The sequence below is a fragment of the Convolutriloba macropyga genome, chromosome 8 (genome assembly GCF_964194025.1).
Source record: "Convolutriloba macropyga chromosome 8, txConMacr16.3, whole genome shotgun sequence".
In the NCBI taxonomy this organism is placed as follows: Eukaryota; Metazoa; Xenacoelomorpha; order Acoela; family Convolutidae; genus Convolutriloba; species Convolutriloba macropyga.
The window spans coordinates 49,256,663-49,280,753 of NC_134475.1; the positions used below are offsets into that span (position 1 = coordinate 49,256,663).

The 24,091-nt window shown below is 33.6% G+C and overlaps 1 protein-coding gene across 3 annotated transcripts in view; it reads left to right on the top strand.

The window, feature by feature from the left end:
- LOC142344786 (uncharacterized) overlaps positions 1-24,091 on the top strand; it is a 188,127-nt gene that overhangs the window by 134,335 nt on the left and 29,701 nt on the right. For all 3 annotated transcript variants that reach the window (XM_075396725.1, XM_075396726.1, XM_075396727.1), the window contains one exon: positions 8,497-8,696. In XM_075396725.1, coding sequence (XP_075252840.1) covers positions 8,497-8,696 — 200 coding nt within the window. The remainder of the gene's footprint in view (positions 1-8,496; positions 8,697-24,091) is intronic.

The window sequence follows — 24,091 nt, forward strand, 5'->3', positions numbered from 1 at the left end:
ACTTTTTTTCAGTATAAGCACCGTAACTGAATTGAACTAGGCCATTTGTCAGGGGATTGCCAATTCAGTTGCTCTTAGGAGACCTAATCGTTGCCTTTAGCAACTACCGGCCATTAAAGTTCCTATTAATTTATTGTTCCGACCCCATTTGTGGGGGAAGGAACTATATACTCAAATGGGGTTTTTTTGTTCAGACAATTTTGGCCGATCGATATATTCATCGTAGTGAGTGGTATCATTAAAAAGCTCATCCAGCGTAAAATTCGAAATAAAAATCTTTTTTATTTCGAATTTTAAAGTTATCGAGGTTTAAAGTTTCATGTGAACACTGATATTCGGTTCACTTTTGTTCACTTTACCGTAATTTTTGTTGAATTAACATTTTTTCTATGAAAATTTTGATTCAAGATTACATTTCACACCACAAAATAAATCAATTTTCCGTTCCTAAATGACGAAAGGCAACAAAAAGACTAGTTCTGGTCCCATAGGGAAGTTTACTATAAAAAAAACGAATTCTATTTGAGAGCTCTTTTTTTAGAAAATTTTCCATAATTTTTTTGTTTTTTTTTTCAAGTCACCTAGAGACTAGTCACTTTTCATATCGAGGTTCCAGTAATGACAATTTTGATTGACAATCAAATAAAGCCCAATTAACAAAAAATTCGTTTCCAAGGAATCGCTCATGTTTTTTTTTTGGATCCGTATCTCAGTTTATCGTAATTTTAAATGAAATTTTCATTCTTTTTGAGGTTCTACTAAATTTTTAAAGTCCTATGGCATAAACTTGTCGACTAAAAGCGCAATAGGTTAACGCAATAGGCGCAATGAGCATTAAGTGAACCTATCTAGTGCTTTGAGTGGACAGCTAATGGCTGTTAAGTCTTTGAAATTAAATTATCGAAATTTTTTTAATATTAACTAATCATAAACTTATTTGGTGAACTGTAAGTCATTCTCAGTATTGACAGGACCCACTCGTTCCTACTGCAACCAATATTAATCTCGTTATTGGCTTTGTCTGCTAACTGCTGGTTATATGACTTCAATGCCACGAGATTTCAAATTTTTCTTATTTTTGGTTCCTTTTGAAGTCTTATCCTGTTATCCTATTATTAATGGCTCCCATTGGCTTAGAAAATATTTTCAATGGATCATAGTTATAGTTTTCAGAGAAAAACGTACGGTTTAAATGGCTTCGACACTTTCTTCTCGCACTTTTCTATGAGAGTTTTTGATTTTTGCCTGTATTTGTTGTTTTTTTTTTTCATAATCATAAGACATATTGTGATGTATTATTGATTACCTATGCATGAAACAAATCATTGTACTCAATTCGTGGCATAATTGAGCGTCTTTATTCCGTTGAAAGCTAATGAATTTAATGGCTGTTAAAGTTTTAAAATCATTTTTCGAACGTTTTTGTGAAAATTGATCTTAAACCTTTTTTCGTGAACTGTAAATCAGTCTTAAGAATGCCTTTCTATTTCAACAAAAATTTATCTATTTAGCGGTATTCTCTTCAAGCTATTGGTCTTTTGACTTCGATGCACGAGGTTTCATAATTTTTTTTAAATTAATATTTTTTTTGTAATTTTGGTTCATTTAGAAATCTTATAACATTATCCTAAAATTGATAGTTCCCATTGACTTCGAGAAGACTTTCTTTGGATCATAGAAAAAATTTTCAGAGGAAAACTTTTGGTTTAAATGGCTTCGACACATATTGGCATATTGGCGTACTTATTGGCTTCCATTGAATTTTATGACGTTGATACCATGGGTTTTCTCAAAAATTTCTTGGTCTCAATGAATTTTTCGTTGCTATACGATTTATCGCGACGAGTTATTGATGATCTATGAATGAAAAATATCATTGCCTTCCCATTGAAGAGGAACTTAGTGTGCTTATTTTATTCCCTTGAAAGCTATTGAAATTAATGGCTTTCGTACTTGTGGTTTTCTTAAAAAACTTCGTGGTTTTAATATATTCGTTTAAATTTGTTGTTTTCCATGCCATTTTGTAACAATAAAAACAATCTCACTGCTGATCAACAATTAAGTGAAAATACAAAAAAGTATTTACTGAAAAGTTCTTTTTCTAATGTCTTAAACACTTCTCACTTAATTTTTTAGAATTTTCTGTTTTTTATTCTTTAGGTAGCCGTAAAATGCTGACCGGTCTCATAAACTTGTAATTGCCGATTCAATGAATGATGTTACCCGAAGCAGTCAGTTTATAGCGAATAGTGTTAAAAATTATGATTTTATACATTTTCAAAGATTTAGCAAACTTCAGTTTTTCTTTTCGTCAACTTGTAACATTCTCGTCATTGGGAGGTCCATCCAATTCCTTGAATTTCAAAAATTTTAATGTCTGCTGATATTATGTTGTAACTGATGTTTTGTTTGGTGGACAAGATACGCCTTCATAACATTTTTTTATGAGTGGTGTGATTGCGTTTCTTTTTTTCTTCTTTTAGCTCATTTAGGTAAAAACGCATCACAATGATTTTCCAATTTTGCCCAAATTGACTTATATATTCTTTCAGTCTATTTTTAGCTGAATTAGTATAAATAAAAACTGAAACAAAAAAACATAATCAGATAATAGCTAATGATTTTAGTGGCTTCAATTTTTTGTGTTGTTGCAAATTGTTCGTAATTTTTTGAGATTTTCTGCGTCTTTAGTCCGTTTGGACTTTTGAAATTATTTGGTTTAAAGAAATGTTTATTGATTTTTGATTTTAACCTCATTTTTCCCTCTGTTTGTCGAACTGTTACCTAGTCTCATTAAGGAAAATATCAATCTGCGGTTTAGTCAGGAAAAACTAAATTTGTGTAGTTAGGGTTTTATCTGATTGCATTTTGACGTTGTTACTAGGTGCTTTTAAATTTAGATATTGGTTTTCTGCCGTGAAACTTTTGTTTTTGCTTGTTTTGTTGTTTGTTGTTCTTTCTCTTAATCTTTTCACTGGCAGATATCGTGAACTCTGTAATGAGGCATGACATTGAATAATTCAATCAGTAGTTAGGTTTTGTAACAATTTTTTGAACTCAAACATCTATTTTTGTTATCTCTTCATTTGGTTGACAATTAAGTCAAAAATGTAGTTGAGCTCGGGTCGGAACATCATGTGCGAACACTTATTAACGAGACTCCTTCCTAAAGTTTATTAAAATCCAATTTATTAAAGTTACTTAACCAATAATTTGTTTGAAAATTCACAGCTCTCAGAAGAGATTCAACAAAACTGTTTTTTTTTTGTAAGGAATTTTTCCCATGCATGAAAAGGTTGCAATAATTGAAGGGGGATTGGATGTTAAGCAAAAACTCGATTACGCTCAAGCATTATTTGTAGAAATTTGCAGTACTTCAAGATAGATCTGAGGCTAAAAGTTTGCCTAGTTCCTAACGTTTTGTTTTGCATGAAATTGGTTCAATGAAGTATATGAAAAATTTACTGCTTTCAAAATCCCCCCGCTATGTTTCAGACTGCCTCGAAATATTTTAAACCCGGCACTGCCCAGTTAATCTAATACAGTAAAAGAAACGTGTAAAGAGTGTAGAGCCTGGTAAATAACTTATTGGGCAAGCGGGAAAGTGCGCAAAAATTTGATGAACGGAATTGATGCGAATTGAATTAAAGACATGGCCGCTGTGTAACGTTAATTGATTTTTGAAGCGCTGCTTTTCAGCGTTTTAATTGCTATGCGCTTATTTTCTACAACGTTTAAATGAAAATTTTTGCTTACTAGTTACAAAAATCGGTTGTACCTGTTGATGCCGATGAGATGTTGCCGAACATGTACGCCCCCATTTGAATGGCAAAGAAGAAGAAAAAGCGATAAATTTTGTTCACGACGTTTTTGATTTCTGGAAAAATAAAGTGAAAAATTTCTCCTGGTTCATATAAGGTCTCCCGGTCCATATAAAAACTGGCTTGAAATCATTTTTTTTGGTTTCATGCTTTTTGTCCACCATGGTTTTTGCTGATAATTAGTTAGTTTACTTTGGTCACTTCTATTTTTTTGTTCGTTTTTCTTCTAGGTTTTTTAGCCATAGTTTGTACGGTGCTTTAGATTTTTTTGGCTCGTATTATCAGATTTGCTAGTGTGTTTGAGAAGAATTATGAACAGTTGCAATTGGTGTTTTTCATAGTCTAATTTTTTTCCAATTGTAAACTGTAACCAAATTTGATACTTGTCTCGTTGTTGATTGTTGTTTGCATTTATTATTTGCTCTTGGACGAAGTTTCAGGCAATCATTGTAAACGTATTCATCTTTTTTATGCAAAATTTTTACTTTGAATTTTTACGCCCTTTCGTTTTGACTTCTACGCCCTACTCTTTTTCGTTTTGCTCGGTCTAAATTTTTCTGTCGTTCAAAATTGTCAGCGGCTATATTTAAACTTCAAATTTTTTAATGACCGGCTATTACTGCTCTGCTAGTTTTAACAAGTCAAAAAACGATCTTTAAAAAAAATCGCTTTCTTGCATGTCGTTTTGGTTCATATGCAGCAATTTGACTTTAATTTTTGTTATTTTATGTTTTTGATGGAATTTGAAGTTTCCTAATGAATTTTCGTTCAATTCTAGATCCAGTTTTCTGTTTAGTTTTTTTTGCTTTCTTTGAATTCTGTGAGGAATTGTCTTGCTATGTTTTTTGCTTCTTCTAGTAAAAATTTGTTTCGCTTTACCCAATTTTTCCGCTTTTGCGAACTTATGCGTGAAATAATTTTGACTTCTAGTCCTGTGGGTGTTTTTTATGCGATTTTTCGCTTGACCGATTTTTCGTCTGACCCATTCGACTTTTTGTCCGAAAACGAGATAAACAGGCAGCACTCAGCTCAACCTGTTTTGGAGACTTATACTTATGGTGTGAAGGGCGGTTCTTAGAGGTTGAAGACACCCCCTCTCTTGACTGAAATTTTTTTGTCATTTTTTAGCAGTTTTGTTTTTTGAAAATGTTTATTTTAAGTTTTCTGCAGCCTCAAGACGCACACAACCTCCTCTAGGGTTTGATAATAGGTTTTTGCATTGTTTTTAGATGTAATGGAATGTTTTTCAAGTTTTTGATATCACGAATTTAAACAGTTTTTTGAAAAATATTTGAAAAAAGTTTTTTGAATCTTCTGGAATTTTTTTCTTTTTTTCCGACACGAGCGTACTAAGGACATCCTCCAAGGTTTGATAAAAGAGTTCTATATCTTCTAGAGTTAATGAAATGGTTTTCAATATTTTAATGACTCCAGTTTTAGCAATTTTTTGAATTTTTTTTTCAAATTTTCGAAAGTTATGATGTTCCAAGTTTGTGCCAGTGAAACTATTTAAAGCTTGAAATAGGGATACTGATCAATAAGAATACTGTTCCCTGGATCTTCTCGTCAAGGAACAGGAGTATGCCCGACCACGTAATTAATTAGAAAATTTTTGCACTCTAAAACTGGTTTGATACAAAAATTTTATTCCGGTTTGAATAGCAATTGAGGTTAGGGGAATCGTCTGTCCCATTTGACTTTTCGTTATCAAAGACGGGATGAACAAGTAGCGCTCGGAGGGCATTAAGTGGCCCAGCAGCTCACTTAGCGCCTTGCGCTATACTAATCTGTAAGTATGCGATTCAGCGAAACTGTCGAGAATATTTTATCAGATTTGTTGGTCTGTTTGAGAGGAAATCATGTGAACAGTTGAAAATGGTTTTTTTTTCATTATCCAATTTACTTCTAATTGTGAAGTGTAGCCCAATTTGATAATTTTGTCTCCTTATTGATTGTTGTTTGCTTTTATTAATTGCTCTCAGACGAAGTTTGAAGCAATCATTGTAAACGTGTTCGTCTTTTTTGAGCAAAGCTTAGACTTTTACGCCCTGCCCTTCTTCGTTTTGCGTGATCTAATTTTTTTCTTAATCAAAATTGTCTGCAGTTGTTTTTTTAACGTCAATTTTTTTAATGGCCGGCTATTATTGCGCTGCTAATTTTACAAAATGGGGAAACGGTGTTTGAAAAAAAATGCGCTTTGTTGTTTGGCGTTTTCTTCGTGTCGCAATTTTGACTTATTTTTTTTCTATTTTAAATTTTTGGATGGGATTTTTAGCGGTTTTCCTAATGTGCTTTGTGTCATTTCCAGGTCTAGTCTTCTGTTCAAATAATAAAATTCTTCGATTGTGCGAGGACTTGTCCTACTATGTTTTTTACTTCATCGATTCATATTATTTTTTTTCATATGTATTTTGTTCGCGCATTCAGCTCAAACTGCTCTTTACTGTTGTTGTTAAAATATTATCATATATACAAATACAATATATACAAGGCTAGCCAGTATCCATTATCAAAAACTAGATTTTTTAAGGAAATTGACGGATAAGTTTTTATATTCAATCGGATTTATGCAATTTCGATCTTTGGTTTTTTGTATCTTTTCAACAAGGTTAAAAAGAAGCCGTTTTTTATCCCATAGGGGCATGCTAGATTCACTTCCGATTTGTTTCTGATCAACAATGTTCATTAACAATTTTTGTGTGTTGTTAAAAAAAATCAGCTTCGAAGTGTTAATGTTGTCAAAGATGTCCTTCATTTTTTGGGTGTCTTCACACATTTTTGCAGAGCCCTACCAATTAGAGCAACCATTTGGAACGAGTTTTTTTTACTTGCGTTAGTATTTAATACTTGGAGGTGTAATTGTAAAATGAATAGATCCGTGCATTAGTAATTGTTTGCGCATAATAACGCTAATAATGTGATATGTGAATTGTCATTGCAGTGGTATTCGGGCCAGGCAGAAAAAAAGAGCCTCAAAAATTGGAAAAAGTCAAATAAAGGAAAATTTATAAAAACTCGTAGTATTAATGCCCGAAAACCATCACTTAAATGATAAAACAGCAGCGAAGACAAACTTCTAATTCTCATGAAAGAGAATGCCGCCTCTCTTATTGCTGAGACTACGCTAAAAGACGGCAGAAATGAAAATTGAAGTTGAAAATCTCGAAAAAATTTTTTGAAAGCATAGTTTTAAAAACCATAGGACAGAACATATTTCTGCTTAGAATGGCATAGGGACATGTCATTAGTCACACTAAGTCAACAAGCAGAACTCAAAAATTGGCTCACATTTTTACGCAAATGGCTTTGAAGCCAACAAAACATAAGCTTTAAAACCATGAAACCATAAGTTGAAACTGAAAAGCAAAGCGCCCCGTTATAATCCAAATACATTGTGACTAGTTAATGTTCAAAATTATACAAAAAATTGGTCCTGTGTTGCTGCGTCTCAATGGAACAAAAAATATTTTCCGATTCTGACCGAAATAGCTAATTTGACCAAAAATTCAATATATCAAAAATACATGATGACTTATGGATACCTATCGGGATTTATTATCACAAAACACATGTATCAACTGAAAGCATTAGATAATTTCTATTTTTTACCTCCTTGGATGCCGTATTAGATATTTCATGATTTGGAGTCAGTCAGAAAACTACAAGAAGAACATCAAATGTTGGCTCAAAGATTCATATAAAGTTTATCATTTTGTCGAAGCCATAAAAACCATGAGCTTTACTCGGAAAACACAATTTTTAGTAATTGGATCTCACCTGAACAAAATTGGAACATCCTATTATTCATGCTTGAATTGAAAACAGACTTGCTTCTAATTGAGATAAAAAATGCAACAAAAATATAAAGGCTGACTCAAAATACAAAAACTTGCGCGGCTAGCGCAATTGTTTCAAAAACTTGCGTATTAGTTATTTAATAGTTATTAGCAAAAAGACCGCTAAATATTAGTTCCTGAAAACTTTCTCAGGAAGCGAACGTAAAAATAGCCCTTATGTGAGTAAACGCAGATTGTATCAGCAGTCTTTTTTGTCTCGACTACCGGTCAAACCGGAAAAAGGGCGCCAAATAAGCATATTTGGTGCCCTTTTTCATAAAAAAAGGGAAAAAAATGCTAAATTGTCGAAAATTTAACCAAACCGTTAGCGAAAAAAGTTGGTTCAGACAAGTCATAAACTATCTTTTATTTTTAACTTAAAACCAATGGGTCTGTGGTTAACAATGTTACGCATTTTTTGGGCAAAAAGTGATCAAAATTTATGCAAAATTTAAGAAAAACGTGAACAAAGCAACGGAAGTTAGGCTAACGTTCACGGAGCTTTAAATCTCAGTTACTCCTCCGAAACCGCGAAACTCAAAAAGGTCTTACTTTTGAAGTTCTACGCTTGACAAGCTTTCTAATGATAGAACTCACAACTCTGTACGATGGATATATCGCTAGGCGAAAATTGACTGAACAAAAAACCCAGTTGCGCAAATAGTTCCTCCCTCACTAAAGTGGGTCGGAACAATCATATTTTCTATTTCGGCCACTTTTATTTTGTTGGAGCTAACTGGATTTCCCTCCTCTTATCGGTAATCTAGTAGTTCAGTTGTTGGTTGTTATATAACTTGACCTGAAGGTTGCAAGAAGTGTTTATGATTATGCTGTGATAGGGAACAGGCATCTGTGGTGATCACTGTGGAGCCCGAGGGACCAGTGTACACAGTGAATGTGGATGGAAGACCACGTGCGCGCTCAATACAGCAGGTGCCACTGCCTAGTGCCCTTAACGAGGATGTCGTCAATGGCCGTGGTTCACTTCCTTTGGGAGCAGACGGGGACAGTCAGCTGGCTCTGCAGCAGACGCAAAAGGGTTTGTGTTACTTTACCTTTCCAACTTTTGTTTTTTGAGTTGTAGATAATACATACTCAGGCGAGCACTTTTGTAATTTATCTCGATCAATAAATTTAGTCCTGTTGGTCTGTTACGCGATTTTTTGTACCAATTTTTCTTTTGACCACTAAAGATGTTGTGGCTATTCGTCGGTGGGAGAGACATAATATCACAGTGCCACATATTAAGGACTGAATCGTGAACTGGATTTGTCGAAGTACCATTGAAGTGGTACTTTTTCGAGCTCAAGAAGATCTGTTCACACATTTTCATGATTTTTGAAGTCAAATTGGAATAGTGATTTTGGTCACGCCGAAACAGGAAATGGAGCGAAAAAGCGAGTGGTTTTGCGGCGTGAAATTTTTTTCGCTCTAATTTTAAAGTAGAGTGAGAAAACGGTGTTTGAACAAAAATTGTCGACAAAGTGGTTTTTGTTCACATGCGGCAATTTCGCTTTGATTTTTACTGTTTTTTTCGATTTTTTGGATTGGAGTTTTTTCTAAATGGTTTTGCCAATCCATTCATAATTCGTTCTAGGTCTAGTTTTCTGTTAGTCGATGAAAATTGTTTAATTGTTCGTCAGGACTTGTCTGCTATTTTTTTTTGTTTCGTCGTCTGACGCTCTTTTTCGTTTACATTTGTTCACACCTCAAAGCTGAAAAGTCAAATTTTCTGAATTACTTCTTCCTCTCACTAACTGCTTTTGCGCGCGTGACGTCATTTCTCACTCTCTCTAGCAAAAGTTTTTTGAGTGATTAGATTTTGATCATAAGTGACTTACATCACTCAATAAAATGACTTTTGCACTTTAAAATTTAATTTTATTTTGAAATAGTTTAAGGTCACAGGAACCCATATGTGTAATAAGGGTCCCTAATCAAAAGACTTCTGCGCAATGAATTTTAACGAGCTTTCTTAATTTGTCGTTTAATTTTTTTGCATAGCTTTTTGAGCGGCCTCGATAAATTTTTCAACTTATATCTGTATCTGTTTCTATCTCTATCATACGGCACGCAAGTCTATTCTTTCGCAGCTATTCTGCCGGCTATGTTTACAATTTTTTAACGTTTTACACAATTTCCTTAAATGATTTTACTTGGTTTTTGCCGGATCGTGCGGCACGTTTGCCAAATTTTGCGATTTTCGAAAATTTCATTTTTGCTATGATTTTACTCTGATCAGAAAAAAACGATAAACTAAGAACGCCCAGTGACAATTCATGAAAAAAATGTTTCTGGGTTTTGTTTGCACATAATGCGAGATAAATTTACGCTTAGTTCACTTCGATTCAGGACTGATTTAACGTTTTACCATTGAATGAGTACTGAAATGCTTTGACACGAGGCTCCGGGTCACTTTTTTCGAAACTTTCTGTTCGCTTATTTTGCGAGGAAGCGTAACTTTGTGATGTAAAGGGTCATTTTTGCAGTTATAATTCTTTAAGTTGACTGGCATTAAACTCATTAAAGTGTGTTTTTTGCAGGATTGCGTTTGTTTATTTGATCATTATGGTTTACATCACTCTCAAAATGTCTTGAAACCCCTTTTAAACATAAAACTGTTTCTAAATTTGATACTTTTATAAAGACGGATGTGTGAATGTTTTATCCGTAGCCACCAATTGCATTGGTAAATTCCAATAATTAAGCTCTATTAAATCCTCTTAGACGAATTGTGTAACAATGTTTTGGGCCCTGATGTTTCTTAATTGCTTTAAAGCAAAGTTTTTGGCAAATCCTGTAATTGTTCGTATCTTGGATGCAATTGTTAGAATTTTTGCACCACTGAAAAGTGGCAAACGTTTCATGTGAATTTTATTAGCAATATGAGCCCGTATTTTTTCTTTGCTTTTAACCTTTTTAAATTTGATACTTGATAGCTGCCTTCATTTTCATAGACGGCTATTTTTGTACGGACCTGTTCTTTTTGCAAAAAAATTGTTTTACTGTACTATTGTTCTTAGGTTTAACATTTTGAATGAAAACATCTGTAATTAACGTTGTTGAGCAATGCAATCTAAAATGAAGAAAGGAGTATATTTACCAGGACTAATATTGATTGTTATGGATACCAATCAGTGTGTCCTCTTATTAGAGAGCATTACGTTGCCCATCCTACATATCAGTCTTGTCTGCATTCTCGAACATGAGTGACGACGTTTTGTCACCACTTCTCGTATATGGTTAAATTGTGGAGCACAGTGACAACAAAATTGTGGATAGTCACATTCGAATTTTCACTTTTTTATGTCATCAGTGTCAGCAATTTGAGCAGGGGTATCGCAATCACTGCACGATAACCGTTAATTTATATTGAAAACTTTGACCGATTAAATTTATTTTAACTCCTCACTTCATTTTGATAAGTACTTATTATATCCCAAATTTTTCCTTTAATCAACTTAAGAAGCCTTGACGGATTAATCGAATAATTATCCCTTACTTTAAGTTCTAACCACTTTAAGTTAAGTTTTGAACTCTTAATTTATGTTCAAAACTTTGACTGATTGAAATTATAGTTACCTTACCCTCACTGCATTTTGATAAGAAGAACCAATAGTATCCCACTTTTTCTCTTTTTTTCTCATTGAATCCGTTTTAGAAGCCTTGCGCGAATTTTAGTTACCTTAGCGCGGATATAAGTGACATAAATTTGTGGATAATCGTGACACAGATTCATCGTCATTTCTCGCTTGTCATCAAATTCGCAATCGCGGATATCAGTGACGAATATTCTCAATTTTGAGCAAATTTGAACTAGTTTCCTTTACTGGCACTTGTCCACGAAAGCTATAAAGCCTATTTTCAAGAGATGTAAAGATGGGGAGAGGACAATGCTGACATTTGCGAGCAACTTTGCTCGTGTGTTGTGGGAATTAACGGGAATTAACGGTGTTGTGGGAATTAACGGTGGCTGTTTTCCGACAATCTGTCAGATATGGTTCTTTGTGTCGTAATGTTAGAATTTTTGTTGTATGACTCTTCAAGTAGTTTCCGGTATTGTGTTATATTTTTTGCAGCTGAAGCTTAAGCTCAACCCACAACTGCATGTCTGCAACTTAGCTACTCATGGCCTACCTCACCACACCTAGGTACCCCTCTCTCCCTTCGCGCATCTAGCTCCCACTCCTTCCTACCCACCCCTCCCCTAACGCAAAAATGATCAACTTCAGACTGAATTAAATCGAGTGCAGGTCTGTACTGTTGGTTGTCCGACTTTGGGTTGTTAGGTTTTGTGTTCTGATTAAACTGCTATTGCCGTTTGAGCACTCTATTTTAGTGGTTTACTTTTTCTCTGGTTTCGTTGGCCTATTGGGCGCATCGGTATTTTAGTATCCTTTCTGCCTGCTTGTTTTTTTAGGACCTCGTCCAAATAGTTCTTCTGCTAAAATTTTTTATGTTCTTTTTATCTTTTGCTCAAATTGTTAGACATTATTTAGGCTGTGTAACCGAAAATTTTTTTCTCAACGTAAACTTGTCAGCAAAATTTTCTGATTTTGCGCAAATTTTTGAAGATATAACCTTTTATAGCTTTCTCGTCTGCTTTTCGCCTGTCTAATTTTGTTTGGAATAGTGTTTAGCTAACATTGGAGTCAATAATTTGTGACAGTTGCAGGGAATTTAGCATATTTGTAGAGATTCTGACCGTAATTTTCTTACCGTAATTTCTTACCGTTTTTCTTACCGTAATTTGGCTTTATTAATTGCTCTCAAACGAAGTTTGTAGCAATTATAATAGTCCTGTTGATCTTTTTTATGCGATTTTTCGCTTGACCGATTTTTCGTCTGACGCTTTTGACTTTTCGTCCTCAAAAACGGGATAAACAGGTAGCGCCCAGCGGACATTAAGTGCTATTAGAGCATTTCAGCTCCGTTTCAGCTCAAACTGTTCTGGAGACTTATACTTATGTTGTCAAGGGTGGTTCTTAGAGGTTGAAGACACCCCCACTGTTGCCCCCCCCCCACCACGCTGTTGCCCCTCACCCACTCTTGCCGACTAACCCCCCCCCCGTGGCTACTGACGAACAACCGATCGCTAAAAACACGCAATTTTATACTAATTTTCGCAATCTTTAAAATTTTTTTGTCATTTTTTGAGTTTTTTTCAGCCCTAGGTGTCAAGGAACCTTCTCTTGGTTTTATAATAGGTTACTGCATAGTTTCTAGTGGTAGTGGAATGGTTTCAAGATTTTAACATCAAGAATCTTAGCATGCGTGCTTTCCAGACGCAAGGGTGAGAAAATGCCCTTAAGGGGTTTGATAATTGGTTACTGAAAAAAAATGTATTTGCCTAGGAATTGCTTTCAATTTTTTAATATGACAAATTTTAGCAGTTTTTTTGATAAACATTTTTTTTTCTAGTTTTTTGAAAGATTTTGTCAGTTTTTAGGTTTGTCCGGCCTCAAGAGCTGAGAAACATTCTCTGGGGTTTGACAATAGTTTCTAGATGTAATGGAATATTTTTTTAATGATTTTATTATAGCAAATTTAATGATTTTTTTGAAACGTATTTGCATTTTTTTCGAGCTTTTTGAAATTTTTTCAAATTTTTTGAAAGTTGCTTTTTTCAATTTTTTAAAATTTTTAATGTCATCATTTAAGTTTTTCCAGCCTCAGGGACAGAAAAACTCCTTAAAGGTTCGATAATAAGTATCTGAATTCTTTCTCTTAGCGATAGAATAGTTTTCAACTTCTTAACACAAATTTCAGTTTCAAGTTTTTTGAAAATGTTTATTTTTTAAGGATTCTCCATCCTCAGGAGCCACATAACCTCCTCTAGGGTTTGATTATAGGTTGCTGCATAGCTTCTAGATGTAATGGAATGTTTTTCAAGATTTTAATGTCAGCAATTGTAAAAAGTCAATTCTTTCAAGTTTTTCATCTTTTTGACTTTTTTGTCATTTTTTTGGCACCAGGGTCCTAGGAACCTCCTCAAAGGCTTGATGATCAGCTATCGCATAAATATTAGAGTTAATGGAATGGTTATCAATATTTTAATGACTGCAGCTTAAGCAATTTTTTGATGAAATTTAATTTATTTTTCAAATTTTCGGAAAATTATTATCATTAACCAAGTTTGTGGATCTTCATGAGCCAGTTAAACTATTAAGCTTGAAATAGGGATACTGAATAGTCTCCTAAGACAGTAAAATGGTTTGGAAGATTTTAAATATCCTGAGTTTGACCATGATTTAAAAAAGATTTTGCGATTTCAAATTTTTTTTTACTATTGTCCTTTTCTGAGTTTAACGATCATTACTGCCCAACGAGGCTTTTCAAGTCCTGCAGATGGGTTACTTGACATAATTCCAGAGACAAAAGGTAGTTTTGAGTATTTTCACTGCGAAATCTGGAAGCTTTTCTTTTAAGTTCTGCAATTTTTTAAAATATCAGGTTTTATTTGATTTAATTACTGACAAGGCTAGAAAACTAAAAGTTGCAGAGTCGAATCAATCTAAAGCTAACCTCACTAACCGAGCCTAGCTAGGGACGAAGCCAACCGCTCGTCGGTCGTTTGAGAGCAATTTGCCCGACGTTAGTCGGTTATGTTCAATTGCTTTTCTTTTGTTTTAAGTAGTTGTGAGATTAGATTGATTGAATTTTTAATGTACATTTTTTATAGCCTGTTCAAGTCAATGTATTCCGTTGTTTTCTGTCAAAATTTTTTCATGTCCTTTGAAGGAAATTGTTTTGCTTTTTCCTCCGTATTTGCAATTGTTTATTTGATCTCATTGGTTGTTTTGTTGTATCAAAAGCTGGTAGTGTCGATACAAGCCCTGCCATTATTAATTGCTCTCGATTAAAGTTTGACGCAATTTTCTAATCTTGTCTTTTTTATGAAGAATTTTGTGACCGATTTCACTTGTCGGGTGATTTTTTTCACACTTGACTTCTCGATTTTTGATCTCTTATTCACAATTTTTAGCAACTAAACTCAATTGGCGGCAGTGCACTAATAAAAGTCAGTCAAAAACTAGTCGAAATTGGTTTCCTTTTTCGTTTCAGATCTTCTTCTCTGAACTATATATATGTGAAACTTAAAAGAAATTTTTATATAGAGAAATTTATTGAAGCACCCTGGTAAACCTATTTGAAACATCATTGTGCCCCCATACTGCTAGCTCCTTCCTCTAAATCAAGCGAGCTACACTAAAATTACTATAAACTGCTATATGTGTAAGTTTTCGTATTATTGTTTCAACGTTTTTTTTAAAATAGCGGAATATATATGCGAGACTGGCTTTTTTCAGTCAAATTTCAACGTTTTAGGCATCGTAGCGAAACGACATTGTGTAGCCCTTAAAGGCTACTTCTGGTTTCTATAAAAGACTGCAACGTTTATCGCAGATTGACACGCCCCCTTCCCTTTCATGTTTTCTTCCAATTTCTCCTTTCCTTCGGTTTTTCCTTTCATCTTCTTCCTTCCAAATTTTCATTTTTTCCATGGAGGGGAGCGTATTAAAATAATTTTTAGGCTTAGCAATTTGAATCAGCTGTAAAAAGTTTTTCAGCACGTTCTGATATTGTTCTAATAATTATTATAAATTATTCTAGTTTTATAGTAGTTTTGAGGTTTTGCAGCTATTTTGCTACTTTTTGAGCTGATGTAGTTTTTTGGCCATGGTTTTTTTCGCTTTCAGTTGGAATTGAAGGGGATGCCTTCGGCTCAAAGTTTTTCTTATTGACAAGACTATTACAGTTTTTGTCCTTCAAGAGAGTTTTTTAATGAGAAATAGACAGAAAAAGACTGACATGGCTCGCCTATTGCTGTGTGAGTATTTTGAGGGCTTCGATTGCATAGGAAAAAAATTGTTGTTAGGTGTACTTGTGTTATCTACAGAATTAATTAAATTTTTCTATTTATTTGGATCAGTTGTTTTGTTTTTGCTAACTTTGTATTTGGTGAATCTTTTTTTAAAAAATTTTTCTGATGGTTAAGAGCTATTGTACGAACCATTCTTTCTCTTTACCGAAAGATTTTTTAAATTTTTTTGCTACAGATTATATTTTCAGACCCTATTGCTCAAACTAATCTACTCTTGTGTAATGCAATACAGCAAATTGTGAGAGTTAGTTAGTTTATGGATTGCCAGATTGAAATATTTAACAGAGTGGTTCAATTTGTTTTGAAAAATAGATTAAAATTATTTTTCGTTTCTTTATACTGAAGTTCTTTCTTCGAAATTGTCTTTACCAGGCTTTGAGCGTTTCTTTAATTAAAAAACAAAAGGTTTGGTTTGTGAAAATTCCTCAAATATGAAAAAATATTTTTGTAAATTACGATACGTTTTCTGTTTTTCTCAGTTCGTTTGTGTTCATTTGTGTCACGATTATGTTTGTAAAACAAAAAAAGACAAAATATTTCGAAAAACCTCAAAAACCTCAAATTTTGTGGCGACTTTGCAATTTTCAATACAGTTGCCGTAAGAAGTTTAAATCTAGTTTTGTACAAAAAAGATTCAAGACATACATGAACGCTAACGGAGCTTGAGTAAAGATCATATGCCAAAACTAAATTATTATTTTTTTTGGTATCGATGTTTGTATTTGTGTCTTTGCGTCTGTGTGATTGAGCACCTGTGGAGGTGTATTTATGTGTGTGCGTGTAATGTTTGTGTAAGGATAAGAGCTTGGGAGGTAGAAACATGAGTAGTGTGAGAGGGTTAGTTCCGTTAAAGGTTAGATAAACGAGACGGAGTGCAAAACTGTCAGAAATCATGAAAAATTTGAATAAATGCGTGTTTGCTACGAATTGCGGCTTTAAAAGGTATTGAACTGTGTTTCGTAAAAACTCGGTGATAACACTTCTGCAAAGGTTTAAAATTAGTTATGCTCATGAAATTAGCCCCCTTATGCTAATGAATTGTCCAGATTGTCAAAATGTTTTCAAAAAGTTTTTCAAATTTAGTGTAAATTTTAACTTTACCGATACTATTACCTCACAAGTCCACGCCTAGTCTCTCAGAAAACAATCAAGAATTCAGTGAACGGAAACAAACATCGGGTTAAGATAAGATGCCAAAAATAAAATTTTGAAAATGTTTTTGGTGTTTGTGTGTGCGCGCTTGTGTTGGTGTATGTGTGTGTATGTATTTGTTTGTAAAATGTGTGATATGTGAGTAGGAGAGCGAGAAAGATAAAGAGGCAGAGAGTTAGTATGTGAGTGGGGTGTGAGAGGTTTAGTTTCTTTAATAGTTAGACACAAATGGAGGCAGAGTGTAAAAGACTGTCATATAGAGATATTACTTAATGTTTGCGGCAAACTGCGGCTTTCATTTAGTCCACAGCCTACACTGTTAGTTTTTGAATCTCGCTGATATTGATCTGAGATTTTAAAAAACTTTTTATTTATAAAATTTAAAATCCTATTATATTATGCTCATGAAATATCAATGTTGACAAAATTTTTGAAGAAGTTACCTTTCAAAATTTAGTGTCAAATTTGCAGTCACCAACACAAATGCCTTAAGAACATCTAAATGTAATTTTCACTGAGAAAAAGCAAAGATGAACCAGATGAACTATCACGAGCCTTTAGTATTTAGCAATTGTCAAAAGAAAATTATTTATTTTTTTTTGGTTTTTCTTTGTGTGTTGGTGTTTTTTGTGTATGTGTGGCATGTGTATGTGTGTTTGGTTTTTGTTTCTGTGTCTTTCAAATTTTACTACATTTATATTTTTGAATGAGTTGAAGGATTTTCGTTTTTGTCTGCTCTCGTTTTTTTGATAAAACTTGCATTTTTTTTTCTAGTTTTTTGAAAGATTTTGTCAGTTTTTAGGTTTGTCCTGCCTCAAGAGCCGAGAAACATCCTCTGGGGTTTGACAATACCGTATAGTTTGTAGATGTAATAGAATATTTTTTTAATGATTTTATTATAGCAAATTTAATGATTTTTTTGAAACGTATTTGCATTTTTTTCAAGCTTTTTGAAATTTTTTCAAATTTTTTGAAAGTTGCTTTTTTTAATTTTTTAAAATTTTTAATGTCATCATTTAAGTTTTTCCAGCCTCAGGGACAGAAAAACTCCTTAAAGGTTCGATAATAAGTATCTGAATTCTTTCTCTTAGCGATAGAATAGTTTTCAACTTCTTAACACAAATTTCAGTTTCAAGTTTTTTGAAAATGTTTATTTTAAGGATTTTCCATCCTCAGGAGCCACATAACCTCCTCTAGGGTTTGATTATAGGTTGCTGCATAGCTTCTAGATGTAATGGAATGTTTTTCAAGATTTTAATGTCAGCAATTTTTAAAAAAATCAATTCTTTCAAGTTCTTCATCTTTTTGACTTTTTTGTCATTTTTTTGGCACCAGGGTCCTATGGACCTCCTCAAAGGCTTGATGATCAGCTATCGCATAATTATTAGAGTTAATGGAATGGTTATCAATATTTTAATGACTTCAGCTTAAGCAATTTTTTGATGAAATTTTATTTATTTTTCAAATTTTCGGAAAATTATTATCATTAACCAAGTTTATGGACCTTCATGAGCCAGTTAAACTATTAAGCTTGAAATAGGGATACTGAATAGTCTCCTGAGACAGTAAAATGGTTTGGAAAATTTTTAATATCCTGAGTTTGACCTTGATTTAAAAAAGATTTTGCGATTTCAAGTTTTTTTTACTATTGTCCTTTTCTGAGTTTAACGATCATTACTGCCCAACGAGGCTTTTCAAGTCCTGCAGATGGGTTACTTGACATAATTCCAGAGACAAAAGGTAGTTTTGAATATTTTCACTGCGAAATCTGGAAGCTTTTCTTTTAAGTTTTGCAATTTTTTAAAATATCAGTTTTTATTTGATTTAATTAGTAACAAGGCCAGAAAACTAAAAGTTGCAGAGTCGAATCAATCTAAAGCTAGCCTCACTAACCGAGTCTAGCTAGGGACGAAGCCAACCGCTCGTGGGTCGTTCGAGAGCAATTTGCCCGAAGTTAGTCTGTTATGTTCAATTGCTTTCTCTTTTGTTTTAAGTAGTTGTGAGATTAGAATGATTGAATTTGTAATGTAGATTTTTATAGCCTGTTCAAGTCAATGCATTCCGTTGTTTTGTGTCAAAATTTTTTCATGTTTTTTGAAGGAAATTGTTTTGCTTTTTCCTCCGTATTGGCAATTGTTTATTTGATCTCATTGGTTGTTTTGTTGTATCAAAAGCTGGTAGTGTCGATACAAGCCCTGCCATTATTTATTGCTCTCGATTAAAGTTTGACGCAATTTTCTAATCTTGTCTTTTTTATGAAGAATTTTGTGACCGATTTCACTTGTCGGGTGATTTTTTTCACACTTGACTTCTCGATTTTTGATCTGTTATTCACAATTTTTAGCAACTAAACTCAATTGGCGGCAGTGCACTAATAAAAGTCAGTCAAAAACTAGTCGAAATTGGTTTCCTTTTTCGTTTCAGATCTTCTTCTCTGAACTATATATATGTGAAACTTAAAAGAAATTTTTATATAGAGAAATTTATTGAAGCACCCTGGTAAACCTATTTGAAACATCATTGTGCCCCCATACTGCTAGCTCCTTCCTCTAAATCAAGCGAGCTACACTAAAATTACTATAAACTGCTATATGTGTAAGTTTTCGTATTATTGTTTCAACGTTTTTTTCAAAATAGCGGAATATATATGCGAGGCTGGCTTTTTTCAGTCAAATTTCAACGTTTTAGGCATCGTAGCGAAACGACATTGTGTAGCCCTTAAAGGCTACTTCTGGTTTCTATAAAAGACTGCAACGTTTATCGCAGATTGACACACCCCCTTCCCTTTCATGTTTTCTTCCAATTTCTCCTTTCCTTCGGTTTTTCCTTTCATCTTCTTCCAAATTTTCATTTTTTCCATGGAGGGGAACGTATTAAAATAATTTTTGGTCTTAGCAATTTGAATCGGCTGTAAAAAGTTTTTCAGCACGTTCTGATATTGTTCTAATATTTATTAGAAATTATCCTAGTTTTATAGTAGTTTTGAGGTTTTGCAGCTATTTTGCTACTTTTTTAGCTGATGTAGTAGTTTTTTGGTCATTGTTTTTTTCGCATTCAGTTGGAATTGAAGGGGATGCCTTCGGCTCAAAGTTTTTCTTATTGACAAAACGATTACAGTTTTTGTCCTTCAAGAGAGTTTTTTTAATGAGAAATAGACAGAAAAAGACGGACATGACTCGCCTATTGCTGTGTGAGTAGTTTGAGGGCTTCGATTGTTATCTTAGTTATGCTCATGAAATTAGCCCCCTTATGCTAATGAATTGTCCAGATTGTCAAAATGTTTTCAAAAAGTTTTTCAAATTTAGTGTAAATTTTAACTTTACCGATACTATTGCCTCACAAGTCCACGCCTAGTCTCTCAGAAAACAATCAAGAATTCAGTGAACGGAAACAAACATCGGGTTAAGATCAGATGCCAAAAATAAAGTTTTTAAAATGTTTTTGGTGTTTGTGCGCGCGCGCTTGTGTTGGTGTATGTGTGTGTGTATGTGTGTTTGTAAAATGTGTGATATGTGAGTAGGAGAGCGAGAAAGATAAAGAGGCAGAGAGTTAGTATGTGAGTGGGGTGCGAGAGGTTTAGTTTCTTGAATAGTTAGACACAAACGGAGGCAGAGTGTAAAAGACTGTCACATATAGAGAAATTACTTAATGTTTGCGGCAAACTGCGGCTTTCATTTAGTCCACAGCCTACACTGTTAGTTTTTGAATCTCGCTGATATTGATCTTTGAGATTTTAAAAAACTTATTATTTATGAAATTTAAAATCCTATTATATTATGCTCATGAAATATCAATGTTGACAAAATTTTTGAAAAACTTCAAGTTACCTTTCAAAATTTAGTGTCAAATTTGCAGTCACCAACACAAATGCCTTAAGAACATCTAAATGTAATTTTCACTGAGAAAAAGCAAAGATGAACCAGATGAACTATCACGAGCCTTTAGTATTTAGCAATTGTCAAAAGAAAATTATTTATTTTTTTTTGGTTTTTCTTTGTGTGTTGGTGTTTTTTGTGTATGTGTGGCATGTGTATGTGTGTTTGGTTTTTGTTTCTGTGTCTTTCAAATTTTACTACATTTATATTTTTGAATGAGTTGAAGGATTTTCGTTTTTGTCTGCTCTCGTTTTTTTGATAAAACTTGCATTTTCTAGTTTTGACGCAATTTTCTAATCGTGTCTTTTTTATGAAGAATTTTGTGACCAATTTTACTTGTCGGGTGATTTTTTTCACACTTGACTTCTCGATTTTTGATCTCTTATTCACAATTTTTAGCAACTAAACTCAATTGGCGGCAGTGCACTAATAAAAGTCAGTCAAAAACTAGTCGAAATTGGTTTCCTTTTACGTTTCAGATCTTCTTCTTCTCTGAACTATATATATGTGAAACTTAAAAGAAATTGCTATATAGAGAAATTTATTGAAGCACCCTGGTAAACCTATTTGAAACATCATTGTGCCCCCATACTGCTAGCTCCTTCCTATAAATCAAGCGAGCTACACTAAAATTACTATTAACTGCTATATATGTAAGTTTTCCTATTATTGTTTCAACGTTTTTTTCAAAATAGCGGAATATATATGCGAGGCTGGTTTTTTTTCAGTCAAATTTCAACGTTTTAGGCATCGTACCGAAACGACATTGTGTAGCCCTTAAAGGCTACTTCTGGTTTCTATAAAAGACTGCAACGTTTATCGCAGATTGACACGCCCCCTTCCCTTTCATGTTTTCTTCCAATTTCTCCTTTCCTTCGGTTTTTCCTTTCATCTTCTTCCTTCCAAATTTTCATTTTTTCCATGGAGGGGAACGTATTAAAATAATTTTTGGTCTTAGCAATTTGAATCGGCTGTAAAAAGTTTTTCGGCACGTTCTGATATTGTTCTAATATTTATTATAAATTATCCTAGTTTTATAGTAGTTTTGAGGTTTTGCAGCTATTTTGCTACTTTTTGAGCTGATGTAGTAGTTTTTTGGCCATTGTTTTGTTCGCATTCAGTTGGAATTGAAGGGGATGCCTTCGGCTCAAAGTTTTTCTTATTGACAAAACGATTACAGTTTTTGTCCTTCAAGAGAGTTTTTTTAATGAGAAATAGACAGAAAAAGACTGACATGACTCGCCTATTGCTGTGTGAGTAGTTTGAGGGCTTCGATTGTTATCTTAGTTATGCTCTTGAAATTAGTCCCCTTATGCTAATGAATTGTCCAGATTGTCAAAATGTTTTCAAAAAGTTTTTCAAATTTAGTGTAAATTTTAACTTTACCGATACTATTGCCTCACAAGTCCACGCCTGGTCTCTCAGAAAACAATCAAGAACTCAGTGAACGGAAACAAACATCGGGTTAAGATCAGATGCCAAAAATAAAGTTTTTGAAATGTTTTTGGTAATTGTGTGCGCGCGCTTGTGTTGGTGTATGTGTGTGTGTGTATGTGTGTTTGTAAAATGTGTGATATGTGAGTAGGAGAGCGAGAAAGATAAAGAGGCAGAGCGTTAGTATGTGAGTGGGGTGCGAGAGGTTTAGTTTCTTGAATAGTTAGACACAAACGGAGGCAGAGTGTAAAAGACTGTCACATATAGAGAAATTACTTAATGTTTGCGGCAAACTGCGGCTTTCATTTAGTCCACAGCCTACACTGTTAGTTTTTGAATCCCGCTGATATTGATCTTTGAGATTTTAAAAAACTTATTATTTATGAAATTTAAAATCCTATTATATTATGCTCATGAAATATCAATGTTGACAAAATTTTTGAAAAATTTCAAGAAGTTACCTTTCAAAATTTAGTGTCAAATTTGCAGTCACCAACACAAATGCCTTAAGAACATCTAAATGTAATTTTTGTTGAGAAAAAGCAAAGATGAACCAGATGAACTGTCACGAGCTTTTAGTTTTTAGCAATTGTCAAAAGAAAATTATTTATTTTTTTTGCTTTTTCTTTGTGTGTTGGTGTTTTTTGTGTATGTGGCATGTGTATGTGTGTTTGGTTTTTTGTTTCTGTGTTCTTCAAATTTTACTACATTTATCTTTTTGAATGAGTTGAAGGATTTTCGTTTTTGTCTGCTCTCGTTTTTTTTGATAAAACGTGCATTTTTTTTCTAGTTTTGACGCAATTTTCTAATCGTGTCTTTTTTATGAAGAATTTTGTAACCAATTTTACTTGTCGGGTGATTTTTTTCACACTTGACTTCTCGATTTTTGATCTCTTATTCACAATTTTTAGCAACTAAACTCAATTGGCGGCAGTGCACTAATAAAAGTCAGTCAAAAACTAGTCGAAATTGGTTTCCTTTTACGTTTCAGATCTTCTTCTTCTCTGAACTATATATATGCGAAACTTAAAAGAAATTGTTATATAGAGAAATTTATTGAAGCACCCTGGTAAACCTATTTGAAACATCATTGTGCCCCCATAGTGCTAGCTCCTTCCTATAAATCAAGCGAGCTACACTAAAATTACTATTAACTGCTATATGTGTAAGTTTTCCTATTATTGTTTCAACGTTTTTTTCAAAATAGCGGAATATATATGCGAGGCTGGCTTTTTTCAGTCAAATTTCAACGTTTTAGGCATCGTAGCGAAACGACATTGTGTAGCCCTTAAAGGCTACTTCTGGTTTCTATAAAAGACTGCAACGTTTATCGCAGATTGACACACCCCCTTCCCTTTCATGTTTTCTTCCAATTTCTCCTTTCCTTCGGTTTTTCCTTTCATTTTCTTCCAAATTTTCATTTTTTCCATGGAGGGGAACGTATTAAAATAATTTTTGGTCTTAGCAATTTGAATCGGCTGTAAAAAGTTTTTCAGCACGTTCTGATATTGTTCTAATATTTATTATAAATTATCCTAGTTTTATAGTAGTTTTGAGGTTTTGCAGCTATTTTGCTACTTTTTGAGCTGATGTAGTAGTTTTTTGGCCATTGTTTTTTTCGCATTCAGTTGGAATTGAAGGGGATGCCTTCGGCTCAAAGTTTTTCTTATTGACAAAACGATTACAGTTTTTGTCCTTCAAGAGAGTTTTTTAATGAGAAATAGACAGAAAAAGACGGACATGACTCGCCTATTGCTGTGTGAGTAGTTTGAGGGCTTCGATTGTTATCTTAGTTATGCTCATGAAATTAGCCCCCTTATGCTAATGAATTGTCCAGATTGTCAAAATGTTTTCAAAAAGTTTTTCAAATTTAGTGTAAATTTCAACTTTACCGATGCTATTGCCTCACAAGTCCACGCCTAGTCTCTCAGAAAACAATCAAGAATTCAGTGAACGGAAACAAACATCGGGTTAAGATCAGATGCCAAAAATAAAGTTTTTAAAATGTTTTTGGTGTTTGTGTGCGCGCGCTTGTGTTGGTGTATGTGTGTGTGTATGTGTGTTTGTAAAATGTGTGATATGTGAGTA